At 43.0% G+C, this 19,182-nt stretch overlaps 1 protein-coding gene across 1 annotated transcript; it reads right to left on the bottom strand.

The window, feature by feature from the left end:
* Nucleotides 1-13,435: 13,435 nt before the first annotated feature.
* On the bottom strand, nt 13,436-17,452 carry irx1a (iroquois homeobox 1a; the record flags this gene model as incomplete). The annotated part of the gene is made up of 4 exons (XM_084441778.1): nt 13,436-13,493; nt 14,332-14,401; nt 14,689-15,679; nt 17,207-17,452. The coding sequence occupies 4 exons, from the start codon at nt 17,450-17,452 to the stop codon at nt 13,436-13,438; spliced, it is 1,365 nt and encodes a 454-aa protein (XP_084297904.1).
* Between the last annotated feature and the right edge of the window lie 1,730 nt (nt 17,453-19,182).

The raw sequence follows: 19,182 nt of genomic DNA, 5'->3' as shown, positions 1-19,182 counted from the left end.
CTACCTCTCACCAATTTGCATGGTTGTCACCGCAGTGAAAGCAAGTTTAAAGGTACATCCTTTATGTGCCAGAGAAAGGATTAAAAACCCCTTCTCACAAAGAGGCTTTGATTTTCTAGCAAATATGTATAAGAAGTTTGGCTGAAAAGCGAGTTTTTAAAGCTGCAACTCTCCAAAAGGTTAAAATCTGTTACTTTTTTAAGCAGTGCAGCCTCTTCTATTTTGTCACAAGTGTCTGTCCATCCATGTGTCCATTTGTTGCATGAGATTTAGACCAATCAGGAGTAGATAATACTATTGCACACCAGCAGAGGGGAGTAGAGATTGCTCATATACCTGCACCACATACTTCACCACCTTGTGTGATTTTCCCCCTCTATTCTGTTCCTCTTTTGAGGTAAAAACATTCAACTTGAAAGACCTGGAAATGTGACGAAACATGTTCCAGCACAAACATCATAAAACGTTATAGAGATGACAGGGGTTGGCTCGTCAATGATTGAACAAGATCTGGAAAGTAAATATCAGAGCTTATTTTGGTACTTTAATTATTTCTACTTGGGGAAAACGTTGAGGACATTTGACATGCTAAACTACTGTCACAAAATAGCAAATATGTTTTATGTCCGGAAACCACCAATATATAAGTGAAACCTAAAGTAGCCTACTTCAGGATATTTAGCATATGTTGCCCAAAGTAAAGCTCTTCTTGAACCATGTGGAGTAAATGCATGGGGTTAGCCTGTAGATGACTATAGCTGGGAGTTATTAGCTTTAAAATAATGGGATCAAAGCATGTAGGCAAATGCGTTTTCCTTGAGGTTGCGCGCAAGGCTCATCTGGGCCTGTTTTCACGGCCTCAACGTGCCGCCCATTGGGTGTGGCTACGGAAGGCAGTGAACGCAGTGCATTGTGGTAGTTGTAGGTTTCTTCCGTTTGAGCAAAAAAAACATTTTCTGTCTTTTCTCTGGCCATAAAGCACAAATCACACAAGCACATTTCTACTACACAAGTGACCCAATTTCAATTGACCTTTAGACTCCCAGCGGTGAAGTACTCCTTTAAGAACCTACTGTAGTGTGGGGCCGTTTACCACCCTGTCAAGTGAATGATGCGCTCCTTGCATGTAAACACAAGTCCTGTGTGTGTGTGTGTGTGTGTGTGTGTGTGTGTGTGTGTGTGTGTGTGTGTGTGTGTGTGCGCGTGGATACCAGATGTGTGCCATGGGGTTACAGGGCTAACCTCATTAGCATGTGCACACTCCCAGAGTCAAGGGTCTGCCTTTGACCCTTAAAACACACACACACCCACACACACACACACACACACGTATGTCAAAAAAGTGTGAGTTATGGAGGGCCCAATCCACTCACTGTACTACAAAGTCAAAATGTTTATAGTAGGAAAATGTCATGTTTGTTCAACTGAGTCTTTTTCCCTCTGAAAGCTACATGGAGACACGTGGACACGCTGAGGAACGTCTCAAACACCACATGCTAGAAATAGCCAATGCTACGGCAACTTTAGCCGCTTGATTGATCAGCATCATCACAGGATATTGCATCTTTGGCGGAGGGAAAAAAAACAAACTTCAAGCTGCAAAAAGTTCATCACTGGTCAAGTCCCTTCGGTGGCAATTGGGTACAATGTGTTCCAGTTCACTTTCATCATGTTGAATGTGGAACATGGTGTAGCTCTCAGCCCTGCCTGTGGGAAAGCAGGCTGTGTTTTCTCTGAGAGCGCCGTGGCGGGGTGTGTGTGTGTCGCGGGCTAACGGCGGCAGCTCTGGTCCTCGGCCTCCAGCGGGGATCCACCACGGCGGATCTGTGGCACGCCTGGATGAACGCTGCCCGATCCGGACCAGAACGCCACCACTGCAACCCCCTAAGCAACGTGTTGGAGAGTTATACTACTGCAAATGGGAGGTCTTTCTCTTTCCCTCCCTCCCTCTCTCTCTCCCCCATCTCTCTCTCTCTCTCTCCCATCTCTCTCTCCCTCTCTCTCTCTCTCTCTCTCCCCCATCTCTCTCTCCCTCTCTCTCTCTGAGTGCAAACAAAGCATGTGTCTGCAGGAACGCCATGGGAACAAGCTACACACACACACACAGAGACAAACAGACACACACACACCCTCCCCCCTTCCTCTCCCATCGTCTCATTGTGACTTCAAGGATGAACTTCTGCAAGGCTGGCCTCTGTAGAGGCTTCTGCAAGGCTGGCCTCTGTAGAGGCTTCTGCAAGGCTGGCCTCTGTAGAGGCTTCTGCTAGGCTGGCCTCTGTAGAGGCTTCTGCAAGGCTGGCCTCTGTAGAGGCTTCTGCAAGGCTGGCCTCTGTAGAGCAAAGCCCTGTGATGTGGTGGGAATCTTCTCTATGAGCTAGCTGTAAAATAAGATCCAATCTTTTTAATAATGTTATTTTGTTTACAAGTTCAACAATAAGAGGTGTCAACCGTCCACTCGTACTCCACCAAGTTATTTCTCTGTAGTTGTTTGCTTATAGTGGCAGGTCACTGGTTAATGTAATCATGACTTTACAGAGGCGCAGGCGTGATTTTCTTCTTGTTTGAAACAGATGTCCGAGATATAATACATTCTTCAACAAATTGTGTCAACAGGTTTTACGGAAATAACAATGTCCTCATTGTTTAAATAGCACTCTCTTCCAGACAGAGTGAACTTTAATTGTTGACATACTTAAATACTTATGATATTAATTATTTCTCCTGTGGTGACTTAACACGACCTGATAACAAGTGTCCATATTTTTGTAAATATTCGTGACAAATTCCATCATTCAACTTGATCCCTCCCTCCACACACACACACACACTTCACAAAACACAATAAATCAGAACCACTAAATAATATGAGTAATAAGAAGAATACAAGTTGAGAAAATGTGTCATCTAATTATAAGCATGTTTAATCCAAGCATGCCTCCTTTTTTCCCATAAAATACATGTACATGGTTTAAAACATAAAATACATGTACATGGTTTAAAACATAAAATATATGTACATGGTTTAATATGTGCTTTCTATGCCACGATCTGATATATATATATATATATATATATATATATATATATATATATAATAAAGACGTTATGTCAAAAGGTGGGCATGATTGTAAGTTCAGGCATTTCTGATATGTGCAGTTCAGTAAGACTAAACATTATGCACTAGAAGTATTTCTTTAACTTGTGTTTTATAGTTATTTTCTTGGTTTCAGACATGTCAGAAAGCATTACTCTCACTCATCATCCATTACCCAATTCACCAATTAATAAGAAACATATTACAAAAGTTACAAAAGTTACAACAAGCTTCATATCTGATCATATTGGGAGTGAGGAGGTGAGAGTGGAAATCAAATGTATTTTTGAAAAACAAAAACAAAAATGTAGAATTTACTTTGTGTTTTCACTCATACTCTCTTTTGGGAAATGCCATTGGGGGGGATCATGTAATGGAATACCTTTTTCTGTAGTGGCTCAAGCGACAGACCTTGTCTAAGACGCATGTACAAAACCAACATGGCCCTGTGGTGTTTGTAAGAAAGGTCTAATCAATTGTGAAGCTGATACGTAGGTCAAATAAATGAGACTTCAAAACAGAGTAAAGTAGTCCTTGAAGGATGGAAACGAGAAACAAAGGGAAAAGTGCTTTAGGTGACATGTGCAATGTTTCATCTGGCAGAAGGCTAGTGAGAGGGGCCTGTTTAATGTAAACTGGTAGAGGTAGGGAGTTTGTTTGGTGTCAAATACAGAAAATAATTAGCTGATTTGGAGCAATGTGGATTCCGTCAGAACCGTAACCTTGGGGCCAAAATAATAAAACAACTTTTCTTATTGGCTGAGACGTTTACGGAATGAAAAAAACAACAGATATTAGTACTGTAGTTCTCTTTATGTTTACGTTATGTCTCGTTTCACAATGCTACTTTGGCCCAAGCAGCATTCAAACTGTTTCCTGCATGAAAGACCTCACGAAGCCACACTGGGCTGTCATCTCTAGTTATCTCATAACAAGAACTTGTGCAATGCTGTGGCTCTGAAGAACTTCTCAACAACTGTGTATGAACTCAAAATCGCAAACTCAGCCCTGTTAAAACCCAATAGCAGGAATAAGCAGCAACAGTGGTGTTCACCAGTAAAAAAACACACAAAAAACAATGTTTCCATCCATCTCCAAGTGAGCCTGAATCTCTGTTCACACTAGGGAATGAAATCAGTCCTCAAAAATGTTTCTACTAACTAAACATTATCTGTTGGTAATTACTGCGTACCACTCCTTCGGTAGTGCAATCCAATAAACAGAAGTGGCCCCAGGGAGGGTTCTTTCGAAAACTAATGTTTACAATCGTTTTGGGGCGGCCATGGAAGGCATACAGGGGACACTGCCTTGTGTTTGTCTCCTCGCTGTGGATTGCGGTTAGCTGAATCTCATCTGGCGACCTCATGATCCTCCCAGTCTAACTGAGGCCGGATCATCCTCTCCTCGCTGTGTTTTTCGACGCAGCCGAATCAGCTGTCTCTAGTCATACATGTCATCCGCTGGTATGTGCTGATGGTTTATTTTAATGGAACTTTCATGTGTGCAGTGTGTGCAGTAATTGCTGGACGGGATATAGTTATAGTAAATCAATTTGTCATCTGAGCGAAATCTGCTGAGTGCAAAGGTTCATGGACAGGTTTGTGGCCTGCCTCTCGTCTGTCTTGTCTCTCTCGCAGTCGCACGTTCTGACAAACAACCCGTGATTTCTCGCTGCTGTAGCCGATTACGTAGAGAGGGTTACTCTGTTCAGAGAAGTTGAGTGGCGACTCGCTTCAACCCTCTCTAATACGAGTGGACATCATAAGATATCATGAGAAGTTGTGTGTATCTACATCGATTGAGGATGAAGGATTGGCCCTGTGGTGCTGCCAAAGTGTACTTTAATATACTATATCTTCACTAACACTTCCCTCTCATGTATCTGGTAGGGATTTAACCCCTACCACCTGCTCGCCAAGCCCTAGCACCTACGATACCATCAGACCAAGAGACTTTGTGGTTTAAGGATTAGGGTCCTGACATTTTGGCCTACAAGGCCCAGATGGGACAACCTTGGTTTGAGAACACCTCCCCCAAACTCCTCTTAACAACGGATGCGGAATTGCCGTGGTTGGTACAGATCATCACCTAGATTGACTGCTTTGAGTCAGCATAGTGCTGGATCACACAGTAGGCTTTGGTAAATACTGGTCGGGGTTTACCCAGCATCCCCTAACAATCTCCTCTGACACACAGGAACAACAAATCTGGTGGGAGGAAATGGCCTCCCATAGTCTTCAGCTGGACCTGTGTTTATTTTCCTACCATGGTGCGACAGGGCCTGAGCTGCTAAACGGCAGATCTGGGACATGAGCTTGTGTGTGTGTGTGTGTGTGTAGTGGAGAGGGGGGGAGGTCTCACAGGGTGGGGATGGGGGTGGGGGGTACAGAGAGTCTTGTTATTGTTATACAAGGAGCTTGAATTGATACTTTATTGCAGGGGGGGGGCTTTATTTTCTTTCTCAAAGTCAGCAAAGGTCAGCGGGGGTTGGCGGCGCGCAAGTACGACGGCGGGGCCGAGGATGCTGGGTAAACGTTTGGTTTCCCCCGCCACCGCCGACGCCCGTGTCCGGCTTACGAAGGGGCAGGTATACAGCACTTCAGAGCCGGCCAATTAACACCCTCCACCAAGGCAGCCACACAGGACGCCTCATAAAGACTCACCCTATGGTGTAAGCCCCGACACTTCCAAGGGCTTTATCCCGGGGCAGAGCCATACACAGCTGTTAAACTGGTGGGTTTTTAAGCAGCGCCGACGGGCGCGGGAGTTCATAAAGATTTTCTCAGCGGTGTTTCCTGAGGAGAGATGGAGAGCGAGCAATCAATGCGCCAGGCCTTGCTCAGAGACAGCAGATAGCAGCTCCGTGTCTCTCCCTCCCTCCCTCCCTCCCTCCTCCACTCATCTCTCTTTTTTCTGTGAAGAACCACTGATTGCGGTGGTCGGGGTCGGCAAACAACAGGCTAGGACAGCCCGCTGTGGACTTGGAAGTTGGGATAACTTCATCGTCCAACCTCTCTCGCTCCCCCGCCTAGCTCAGACCAACTGCTGGCATTTCAACAGCTTTGATACATATTTTAAAGGCTGCGGTGCATCAGAACTGAGCTAATCTTAGTTAAAAGGCAAAGCACTGTACACAGATTTCAGCCTGGTGGCCCACTGGCTTCTGGCGCAAACTGCTGGAAAGGAGGTACGCCACAAGCTGTGTGCAGATCGACAACCTCATTAAACATTAAATGGACGTTAATGGACAAAATACACATGCGCTTGGCAATATATACCTCTGGACATCGATTATCATCGAGATTTTGCAGTTTGAGGGTGTTTTTCAGATTTCTTTCGCTCACCTTTGTTATGAGATATTGCTTTTTGAATCTTGAATGGAGGTGAATAGAGTTTTGGAGAGCGCTGACATATTATGTGAAATGAAACATATTGCACTGTAGCCTGAGCAGTTTATCAAAGCATCGCACTGTTCTGAAATCTATCGCTGTTATTTTGCACTGCTCACACACTGGAGATATGCATCAGATCATTTTCTCATTCACATGAAATCTGACATAAGCATCAGCTTTGGTATCTCTCCGGGCGCAAACCTTGTCTTATCTAAGATGAACCCCGCACATTGTGAACAAGCCCCCATCTATCGTGGAAGTCAAAGTGACTGAGGAGATAAAGGCTGAAAAACTGAGCTGACCACATGCTGGACAATATTGGTGGCAGATGTGTCTAGCAGATCACAGTAAATGTGATGGCATTTCCTCAAGATGGGGATATGTACTTTTTGAGAACATGATTTGCCACAGAAAATATGCTTTGTTCGTTTTTATTCGCATGGCCTCGATGATGGAGTGGGTGAGCACAGTGCACTCTAAACCCACAACCCTCGCCTTGAGGACTCTTCCTATCATTACGAAGACCGATCAGCAACACTCAAGTGGAGAGATTGGGTCACTAATGGGAATGTGGTCAAAATGTGTCCAGTGAGAATTTGACAAACAGTTGAACCGTGTTTGTGAACAGAACAAGCGGTGACATCACGGTCACAATGACACCCGGTTGTATTCTAGCATTTGAGGTCATGCAAGAAGCCTTGTCCCCAGAAAAGGGCTTAGTTTGTGGTCGTCGAAGGCGTATCGAAGAAAATATGTGACAGGCAGTGTGATCCCATGTAATTGTGTCACAAAATGTGAATATCTAAATGTTTTTGCCTTAAAGATATTGTGATTTGATACGTACAACTAACCACACCCAACTCTTAATCATAACACTAAACACTATGTTTGTCTTCGAAATAACATTTGACATCTCTAGAAACTATTCTTAACGTTAATGTCTAAGATGTATTTTTTTTCAAGCACGTCTCATGGGATTAAACTGAGAACAGGTCGGTAGCGACCCTAAATAGGCCGTACTTTCAGACCAGCTGCACGGCCGGCTCCTGTTGAAACGTCGTCCATTCTACACCCTGGGCCCCAGGTAACATGACACGGCCGGGGCAGACGGAGGCGGGCGCGAGGACAGCGGCCCCGGTTCACACCGAGGGGAAAGGGATCGCAGCGTGGTGGCCCTGCCCTCACCGGGTTACTCCGTTTTGTTCGGTTCTGGTGTGAAGTGATAGTTCCAACACATTGTGTTCTTGTTCGCTTGTCTAGTGTTGCAGGTTTGGCAAGACCTCTGTGTTGGATACGGGTTCCAGCGGAGTTGTCAACTGGCGGGGATGGTTTCAGGAAGTGATTGCGGCCGTGAAAAGGCGTGTTTACGGCACCTACTTCAACTCAATGGTATCTCTTCACAGCTCCAGGTGGTCTCATCAACTAAGATTGAATCTATCATCGGGTTTGTTTGTACCATTTATTGAGATAATGATTTGGATTTACAAAGATTATATGACTGTCTGAAATTGTCTGAATAAAATTATTGTGAATAGTCTTAATATCTAAAATGAAACATTATGCTCCAAATTCTCTAATTCACATGCATCTCAGCAAAAAATGAATTTGCACCATTGTCTGTGTAAAGAATTGTAGATTTGTAATGCCGAGCTTCATCATCTGTATCTATGTACTCAAACACTGTCTGTTGAGCCCTTAGACTTGGATGTCTAAATTCTCAGCAAATATCAACATGCTCAGCTCCTGAAGCGGACATGGTTTGATTGGTTGGTGGGCCTCAGTGACATTCACCACATTGGTGAAAAATACAGTCGAGGAAGAGAGAGAGAGAGAGAGAGAGAGACGGAGAGACGGAGAGAGAGAGAGACTCATTTGATATCACCTTCTGCTGTGCACATGTGCCGAGACAGGCAGAGAGAGCATCCGCTAAATGGAAATTCTCCTGCTCGAGCCCAGCTGCAGACTGACACTTCAGATGGCTGTGCTTCCCTTTGTACAGCCCTCTGGAATTAGCCCAAAACCACAATGGCATCACATCAGAAAAGACGGCAGGAAAGTCAGACTTTATTATCTGTCGCAGTGGAAATATTCGCAAAGGAGGGGCCAGGCCCCTTCAACAGCCGCCTGCAATTTATTAAACAATGTCCAAAAACAATAGTGGCGTCAAATAAGGGTCATAGCCGTAGTCTTTGTTTTTGTGCTACCTGTGTTTAGAGATGGGCTGGTTTAGTATTTGAAAGATGGACCGAACTGTTGACCCTTTGATGCTGAAAACTAATGAGAGATTCAACAGACAGAGTAATACAGTGGGTAAAACTATTATCATCCACCCACCCCAGAGATTCTTCAAAAGAAAAATGTCTTGCAGTCAGTCTGATGAACGTTTACCCATCTGCCAAATGTAAAAAAAAAACAAAAAAACATTTTGAGGACCGCGTAATTACAGGGAAAATAATAGACTTCTATAAATAAACATCCTTATGACTACTCTCTTCCTGGAGAACATGATCCGCCAGTAGAATAATTAAGGCAGCACATTTCAGATCCTCCAGCAGGCTAAGAGTGTAGCGAGGGGGAACACATCGTGGGTTCTCTAAATATAACCCTGGAGTCACGGCTACTTTACAGGGAGACTTCTGCAGAGTTCTGCACTTGTATTAATTGGTTGGCATCATTAACATGAAGAGTATACAAGTGTGTGTGTGTGTGTGTGTGTGTGTGTGTGTGTGTGTACACACGTGTGTCAATGTAAGAATGCATATGTGTGTAAGCATGAGTAGGAAGTTATCCATGTCGTTTGAACAGCAACAACAGACCGTCTGAATGATAAGAAATGTACTCAACACACATGGAAAACAAAGAAAGTAAAAATTAACCCCCAGTTTGTACTTTAGGTTGCTGGGAACAGAGTATTTCAATAAAATATCAGATGTCATGATAATATAAGAAAAAATAAAATAATCAATATGCATTGTATTATCACATGGCAATATTGTTTTATCTCTGAACACTGAAAATGCCTGTGCTGGTCTCAGACACAGAAGATAAAACTTCATAAATTAATTGATCTCACTCACTTGATCAAAACCTGAGCAAACGTTTATCTTATTAAACCCCCCCCCCAAAAAAAGATAACTCCCACAGATTAACTTCCACAGTATGGGGGTTCAGAGTTGAGAGGCAGCGACTCGTCAGCAACTGCTAGTTCCTTGTTTACACTATTTGTGCGAGAGCCATGTGGGCCCCCTTCGTCCCCGGCATCCACCCTCTTCCTGTGGCACGTCTAACAGCAACACGCCGTCGCTCTGGGGAAGAAACGCCCGAAACTGAGGCCTCTGCCCCGTCCCCTGCTCAACCCATTGTGTCTTTGAAACAAGGAGCAGGAAATGTAGTCAGCTGAACACGGTGTAAAGCAATTGTGACTGCAGTGACTACTGGACTCCCGGGCTTGTTGTTCCCAGCTGGGTTCTGGCTATTGTGTAGGGTATTCATCCAATGCACTCATGGAACTAGATAAATGGATTAGGGGGGTTTGGAGATACCGCCAGCATCTTCAGAGAGACAAGAGACATCTTGAAGGAGGAGGGGGGGAGAGGAAGAGAGACAAGCGTTTGTGTTGTAGGACCGTGGCTGGGAGAATGGCTGGACTGGCTCTGTCAAAAAAAGACATGGCAGTGATAAACTTTCCTCTCTGGTCACCTCTCTCCCCCCCCCCACACACTCTCCCTTTCTGTCTTTCTCTCTCTCTCTCTCTCTCTCTCTCTCTCTCTCTATCACATACACACACACACACACACACACACACACACACACACAGACACACTCATTCTGCCACAGTGCACCATTCAACAGCTAAATGAATGGATTGCCACATTGTGCCCCAGCCTAGGCAGCATGGGGAGATGCTACTAGCTCAGTAACAAAAGATCCTGTTTTATGTGGGACCACAGCCCATGACAGAATGGTAAATTGTCTGAGGGTCAACAACATATTGCTTTTGCAAACAGAACAATTTGCATTCCTCCCAACTAGTTCAGTGTTCACCGGGAGGAAAAAAACATCCTTGATGAGTGTTGCCATGTTTTTGTGTGTGTGAAGAATTCTGCATAATGATATAGCATTTACTTATTAACATTGGTAGGAATGTATATTTTCTGGTTCCTTAAATACTTATTATACTTAAAATATAGTATTTATTTAGTTATTTTTGGATCATTTACTTCTGCAATTACAGTGGACCATATATATTTACTTCTATTATTTTTGCTTTTCTCCTGCATTACGCCCAAGGCAAGGTGAGGAAATTGCTGGAAGTGACAGCATAATTATAGGTTCCAACCCTGTTTATTACTCATTAGACAATTCACTGTAAATCCACAGCTAAATGAATAATTTTGTATATATTAGTCAAACACATTATTATGGCCTCCAGCTAAAGTCCCCTCTAACATCACGCTGGTTTACTACAAAAGAAATAAATGGGACATTGGGTTATTTAATTTGAAGCACAAAAGCTCGTGAGAAGATGTGATGTGCAAATGGCGGGGAGAAGATGAAATGTGCACACCTGCCTTGATTTCAGTGATCGAGAACCCCTCTTGTCCATTGAAAGATATCAGTCTAAATAACCTAGTTATCTTGACTAATGGTCACTAACCGGTCTATATGGTTGTATTTTATTCTGCATTTATGACGATGCACGTCATTGGGATTTTTTTTTCATTCAGAAGAGTCACTTTAAACATCATTGCCCACATGATTCATGCAACGTTATCATTATTTGCATTCAATGCTTATGCCTACATTAACTAGGTTATCTTTACAGAAGAAAGGCAAGTGTGTTTACGTTTAGTTTGTGGGTAAATAAAGACGTTTCCACTGTAGCTTGACAGAAGGTGAAAGTAGCACTAATGACCTCAGTCCAGTCAGAGAACCTCTCCGACCTTGGTTCATTTTTGCACAGACTAATAAGGTGACTGTTTGGCGAATGGGCATCAAAGTGTCACATAATTGTACGCGTAAATGTTCCTGTTCCAGCAAGTAAATCCAGTCAGCGTTTACCGGAAATAAATTACAATTAGACCACTGCATTGTGCTGACTTCAAGTCTTTCCATATAAGCCTGTCTGAACAACGACCCACTCATTTTATAGCTTTTTTTGCTCCTGGGCTAAATTTGCTACAACAAAACGTTAAGAGCGCCAGCATCTCATCTTTTTTAACGGTCTAAGCGTTTGATTAACACGTGTATTTAATATGCTGCTGGATTAGGTCTACCTCTGGAATTGGAATTATCGCAAAATGTGACTTTTGACCTGTGACAGGTGCCGGTTATTGTGGGTTAGGCTACATGAGAAGATTAATTGCCACTTTCTTCTTTAAAATCTATATTTTTCAGGGTCTACATTTTGTATTGGGCCAGTCAAATTACAGCTCCACTGCAAGTGAGAGGGCAACTTTTTTTCAGAAAACATGGTTAGCCTATAGAGGTCGCTGCGATCTTGCAAATCAGATGAACATTGCCATTCTACAGGTTCATCCATAAACACATTAATGGTTTGTGCTATCTTGCTACCTAGCAAGCTTCATAAAAAAACATACAAAAATGCACAATAGGCTATTCCACGGCAATGTTCAATGCTTTTACTAGAATGAATATCCTATGTAGGCTATAACCTAATATTAATACGTATTCGTGTCGTTATTACTAGTGTTATTATCATTAGTAATAGGTAATATGATCGAGCTGCCCTTGTTGTTATTATCAATAGGCTATTATAATTAATCTATTGACTCCAAACAATGTGATCTTTTATGGGGCATCCGCGAATCTAGTTGAGGCTGCGTCTCTGCAGATATACATTGATGGCTGTTCTTACCCCTTATTATCATTGGCCTATTAGACTATTGGACCGAATCAATACATTTTCCTGGTCGCTGGTGGGACAGACCTCTTTATGGGCTAATGATATTACACAAAACAGGCTGGACCCAAACACTGACCCTACTAACAATGTCACCTGGCCACCATAACCTCGCGAAATTAATAATTTATCATCGAATCGAGTTCTCTTTCTGACAGATTAGATTTTAAACATTTGATTTTGTTTGGACAGGGCGTTCCCATATTACTACTTAATGACGCTCCCAGCTGCTGCTGTCCATTTTCTGTCACCAACAACCATCTGGCAACTTATTAGCACCTCAATGCATCGACGCTACCCCCATTTAACCGGAGAAAGTTGAATAAAATGAGGCTAGATGAGAGGAGCAGGCTACCCTGTATGCCCCTTTTCCCTCTATCCATCATCTCCTATAAGGAAGACTGTCTGGATTCAATTTGTTTTCTTTAAGTTATTTCTTTATATAGCCTATGGTTATAGCGGTACCATCTTGACCAAGTTAGCACTGCGGACAGACAATAATATTATTATTGTTATTATTATTATTATGAACAGTAATAATCCTAATACTACTAGGCTACTTCTAATAATAATTCGTCCCAAAATAGATGTTTTGAATATCATAGTTAGCCGTTTTCTCAAAGCATTATATTGTTGTTCAGGCTGGTATATAAACACAGAAGCGAAGTGTATGTTCTTTGGTTTTCTCTATAATTTCATTGAGTTTATTAGGCAAAATATACGATCTGGACAAATTCCGTCAACGCGCTATTTACAAATGTAAATCACTGTATTTACATACAAGAGGACACCAACACAAGAAAGACAAAATAAAAAGCCTACCAAAATGTCCCAGGGCAAAGTGGAGGGAGAAACATAGGCGCCATTATAGGCTACACAACAATAGAGGACGAATCCATCCACCGGATTTTTATCAAATTACGCCATTTGCTCGGCAGCGACTGAATGCTATACGCTGAATTTAAGTTATTTTGCATTGTCCATTAATGAGTGCGTGAGTCTTTTTTTCGGGGCAGCTTGTCTTGATCAAGCCGAGGACAGGGCAGTTAGAACTCGCTGCGTGGCATCTTGCTGAGGCCTGGAGCTGAAAGAAAAGATCATCTGTATGAGCAAACAAATCTCCTGCTCTATCCGAACACACAGAGCACGCACTGCAATGCTCATATGGAAAGATCCACGTTTATGAACTATATTTATTGTAGGCTAGGCTGTAAGTCAAAGATGAAAATGTAGGCTATGACAGTTTATGACATGGGATATCATACAAAAACGAAAATACACACTCGAGCAAAACGTCATATTATTGTTATCAGTGGTAGGAGAAGAAAGCGGGCCTTGTGTAAATTATGGCACTGCAGACTGAGAAAACTTTGATGCTAGAACGCTCCCATGGGCTCGTTTTTCCCAAGGGTCTTTAGGAAAAGCACACAGCCCAGACAGGTCCCGTTTTACTCGGTGACTTGATAAGTAGTCGCTCTCCAGAGAGAGGGAATTAAGGGGGGCGGGCAGGATTCGAGACCCCATGTCACCCACAAAAGCACAACTATTTCTTTAGAAGCTAGACCTTTTTGACTGTCCACGAAGAAGAAGAATAAAGTTATAAATCCTCCATGATTCGCTATGATATCAGGCAGGCATGTTATCTAAATTAAGTCTTAATTTTCTTGGGCTTTGAATGCATAATAACTGTGTGGATAAGTTTTGAAGGGAAAAGCAAAATAATATATAGGCTAATAACCTACTATCAAATTTAGAGGGGCTTGTAGGAGAAATATTGTCATTAATGCTATTTAGGAAAACAATTTAATATCAGGATTGCACCTATGCCTATATGCTGAAATAATGATTTACAACATTGCAGTGTAACATTTGTGATTTTCATTTAAGTTGCTGTAGGTTTTGACAAAGCGTTTGTGTCTCACCTGTCATGAATTGGTGGAAATGAAGACTTCAGTGTCGGAGAAGAACCCGCTCTTAGAACATGTTCATGATCTACAACAAATAGATAAAAAGTCAGTGAGACTCAAGACTTGTTTTTATTTTGCCTTAACTATAGATGTTACAATTATTCATAATTAGTAGGCTACGTTAATGTGTTGCGCGCGTGTGTGTGTGTGTGCGTGTGTGTGTGTGTGTGTGTGTGTGTGTGCATATGTGTGTGTATGCATGTGCGTGCGCGCAATTGTTATTTTTTGCATTTTGAATATCTGAAGAGACAGTAGCCTAGTTTATTATCCCTCTGAATATGCCACAAGGAAATGACAATGATGTCTGCATACCTATGTGTTTAGGACTGAGTTCTTGAGAGGCTTTCTCGTTGCTGAGCGCTACCGGAGACACCACCACCGAAGCCGGGTGCTGTAAGTGTTGATTATGGTGATGCTGATTTACTCCCAGAAATGACCTCACGTTCAGTAGGGAATTTTGTCCCAGGAAAGCGCCATTCGTCCAGTTGTGGAATTTTCCAATCTGGCAAGTGTACAGTCCATGGCTCGGCAGGAAGGCAGGGTGCTGGATCTGGGCTGTGTTGTGCGCAGCGGGCCCGGTGGGAGACGTGGGTTTCTGGGAACTATCGGGGCTGGTCGCTGTCTCAGCTAACGACCATATTTTGGGCTTATTGTTCACGGTGGGTTGAAAACTCCCCTGTCTTTCAGGGGAGAATACTCGTGTGTTGTTCCCATCGGACGGTTCCTTCCCCACAGAAATGGGGTTCTTTGATTTGTCGTACGCGTCGTGCGCCTGCAGCGCGAAGGCCCGTCTCTTCTCCAAGCTGTCCAGCTCGGCGCGCTCCCTGCCCTCGGATTTATCGTCGTCCTCCTCGTTACTCTGATCTCCGTCGTTGTCGTCAATCTTGTCTATATCTATGCTCTCCAGATCAATCTCCTCCTCGTCTTCATTCTTCTCCGCGTCCCCTTCGTTATCACTGCCAAAAATGTTGCCGTCTTCGTCCTCTTTACTCCTCGCCCCCCACGTGACCTTGTTCTCCTTCTTGAGTCTCCTCCTGGCGTTGGCGAACCAGGTGGAGACCTGCGTCAGGGTCATTTTAGTAATAATGGCCAGCATGATCTTCTCTCCTTTGGTGGGATAGGGGTTTTTCCTGTGTTCGTTAAGCCAAGCCTTTAGAGTGCTGGTACTCTCCCTCGTGGCGTTTTTAGGCCTGGCAGGGTCCCCGTATTGGAACTGGCCATATGGGTAGAAGGCCGGGGACGTGTGGGCAGCGAAGCTGGCTGGATGGACACCAGGACTGTCCTTTAGGTCATACTGGGATCCCTGGAGAGATTAGAGGGGAATGATGGGTTATAGGGACTGGATAACAGTACAGCTTATGCCTGAGAAATTGGGACGCATTCAATGTTTACGTTTTCACGTGACAATACAAAGTTGTTTAAAAGTCATCAAAATATTTTTTTCAAGCGTTTTCAAAATAGGACAATGACTTGGAAATTCCCTTGCAGCTAAGTTCAACATTTCATGTTGAAGACTCACTTTGACACATCAACATGACAATACAGACAGTGGATTCAGAAGCACGGGTCAGAGATGTTAACCTTTTTATATTGGAGTGTAGTGCAGAATTGCAATGTTCTTATATCTTTATCAAATGAGCAACTTCATAACTGCAAGGCTCTGATATAGCACATTCCCATAACAACACAAGCATACACACGAGGCAGGCTTAGGCCAAGGCCTATAGTAGCTGAACTGCACGGTGATCATTAAATATGTATATTTTCCTACACAGTCGACATTCTCTTCATTCAAACGGTGAAATGTATAGCCTAATGCAAACGCACGGGATAAATTATATTCAACATTTACCACCGAGTCTGGGAATATTTATCCGACAGTAGCCTATGCTGTCAATATTGTAGTTTTCAGGGGTGGATGACAGCAAGAGAGAGAGGATTGTTTTGAGGCCTGATCTGCATATGAACTGGAGCAATTTCATGGAACACACACTGATGGGCCTAATGCAATGCTGACATTTTTTGTACATCTTTATTTTACAATGTTCAGACGATAATGGATTTAGAAGCAACGTCATATAAACTATTATATCCTTACGTTTAGCCTACTTCCTTTCTCTAGTTATGCCTACTTTATTTTTTTAGTCTAGATTATTAATTATATGTTGAAGCTAACAATATTGTAGGTGATGTCATGATTATGTGCATACTTTAGGCAATGCTTTGATAAAAATGAAAAATAAAAACGTTTGCTTAGCCTATATAACCTAAGAATAGTCTACACCACTTCATACGAAGAGAAGACTAATGCAGTCAAAATGCCTCTGAGGTTGTCGTTTAAATTCAAAACGAAAAGCTGTGTAATGATAATTCTGCACCAGAGGATCATTTATAAATATTTGTGGTCGTTAAGCCGTTATAGCCTAGTTGTATTCACTACGACTATAACACGCCATGGCACAAGCGCGTGAGTGGACGCACCAAGTAAACAATGAATCATTCAAACGAAATGCTTAACTAAATCATGTTTCATGGCGTAGCCTGTTCATCTTTCAACAAAATTTTGTTTGCCTAAATGTACTAGTTTAGTTCAAGGAAACCCAACATTCGGGACACTGTTATGGCAATAACAGCAAGAGAGCAGAATATGAGGGGTGAATTGCTTATCCCACAGCCTATTGAATTAAAAACTTTCGGCAAACATCCCGGAAACCGTCGAATTTGTAGCCTACTTGCGCCCTCCCCAGAGACACCACGAATACACTGGACAGCAAGCACGAATGAGTACATAAAACAATATCCTTATAATAGCAGCAAAATAGGAACTCACCATTTGAGAGAAAAGAGCCAAATCCGCGCTGGTGTAAGGCAAGAACGCGCTGTAGTTGTGGGCAGCGTACGGGTTCGCATACATGCCCAACACCGAGCTTACTGCTGCAGCCGCGGCGGACGGGTTTCCCCCGATCTCCGTGCTCCCTCCCCGGGTCGAGGGAGTCAGGACCCCCGGCCGTTCACCTCCGTACATCGCTTGGGAGGCACTTAAGTACTGAGGGTAGCCCAGCTGGGGGAAAGACATCTCCACCGAGTCGTGTATGCCCAAAACCGTGCGTAAAAAGGCGACCGAAGAATGAAGAAGTCAAAGTGAATGTGCTCAAGCAGCACAGACGCGCTATAGGTAAGAAACGGTTCTGCCCTTCTTAAATCTCTGCTTCCCTCTTTTGGAGCAAGTCCGTTGGATGTGATCAGATCAACAATTGAGCTTCAACTGACGTGACTGCCCCTAGGTCCTGGGCTGATCTCTCAGATACAATTTGAAGTTGATGCTTTGATTGGCATCCTACTTGAGCTGCTAGCTCCTCCTCGTCGGGCCATGTGGCGAGAGCATTGGCTGGGGCCACTCTCTCAGTGTTTGGAGTATTGTATGTTAAATGTTTAGCATTAGAGTCTATTCACCGAAGCTTTGATTGTTGTATGACAACCTGTCTACACGATTTTACAGCTGTCCGACATCGCGGAAATAAACCCGAAAGAACACGGAACTTACTTTGAATATAGGCTACAAAAATATAATTAGCAGGAGACAAACAACTAAATATTTAGCAAATGTAGGTCTCGAAGGCTCTAGAGGCGATTGCATTTTTATCCTTTAGACATAATTAAAACGTAATGTATAAACGTGTGTGTGGGTGTGGGTGTGTATGTGTGTATGTGTGTGTGTGTGTGACCAACAAAGGTTATAGGCTCTACCCCCCCCCCCCCCCCCCCACCCTACAGCTCCCCGTGTACAGTGTGTTGCATCTCGCGGAGATCTCCGGGTGAGGTAGGGAGCTGTTTCAGTTAATTTAAAGTAGCCTAACCTACTAAACTTAACTATTTCATCTTTTACTTTTAGATTTCTGCATAAGTCGATGGCTTATGGACTAATAATGTAGGCTAATCATTTTGACTTGTTAATAGCTGCATGTAATAGATGCTCGTTTTTGAAAAAAAGAAAAAAATGTATAGATTTATTGAAATATGCTAAATAGAACAACAGCACAAAAGAAATGAAAAAAATAAATGTAGGCTGTTTAATTCCGTTACCCTAATTGAAATGATCTTTTTTATTGTTTAGGTTCTTCCCCAAACTCTCTGTAGAACCCTCGCTGTGTGTGCGTGTGCGTGCGTGCGTGCGTGTGTGTAAGTGTGTGTGTGCGTGCGTGTGTGTGTGTGTGTGCGTGCGTGTGTGTGTGTGTGTGAGGGAGTAAAAAGGAGAGAGAGGGTGCTGGTGGTGTGTGTGTGTATGTGGGGGGGGGGCTATCAGAAAGAATTCAACGAGAAAGTTTGAACAAGAGAAACTGTTCACTTCAATGTTTTCACGTCTGATTAACTTGGACACCAGAAAGCCAGAAGACAAGCGCATGTCCCTGGACACTTATCTTGACCGGCAACGAAGACGGACGGATTTTCAGCATTTAATCATTTAATTGGAAATTGCGTTTTTGATGACTGACCTATAGCCTACACACGGAGAGCGCGTGACTGTAAACTTTGAGCACCTGTCGTTGCCAGTGATAGAAAAAAACCACATTAAAAGGAAGCTGCGAAATCACTAATATGATTGGTCTTTGTTTCACATAGACAACTAAACGTATCCGACTAATAAAGAAAAACGAAAGTAATCATATGTTGGTGGAGAAAGTTAAGCTGTAAAACTACATTCCATAATTTTTTATTTTTTTTAAGAAGAAAAAAAAAAGAAAAAAGAAGCTGTTTTATCCTGTCTTGCGATAAAACCAACAGCCTAAGGTTGCGACTGAGAGTTCG

This window comes from Borostomias antarcticus (assembly GCF_949987555.1).
Source record: "Borostomias antarcticus genome assembly, chromosome: 8".
Taxonomy (NCBI): domain Eukaryota; kingdom Metazoa; phylum Chordata; class Actinopteri; order Stomiiformes; family Stomiidae; genus Borostomias; species Borostomias antarcticus.
Note: the sequence above shows the minus strand (reverse complement) of the source record. Positions and strands in the feature narration are given on the sequence as shown.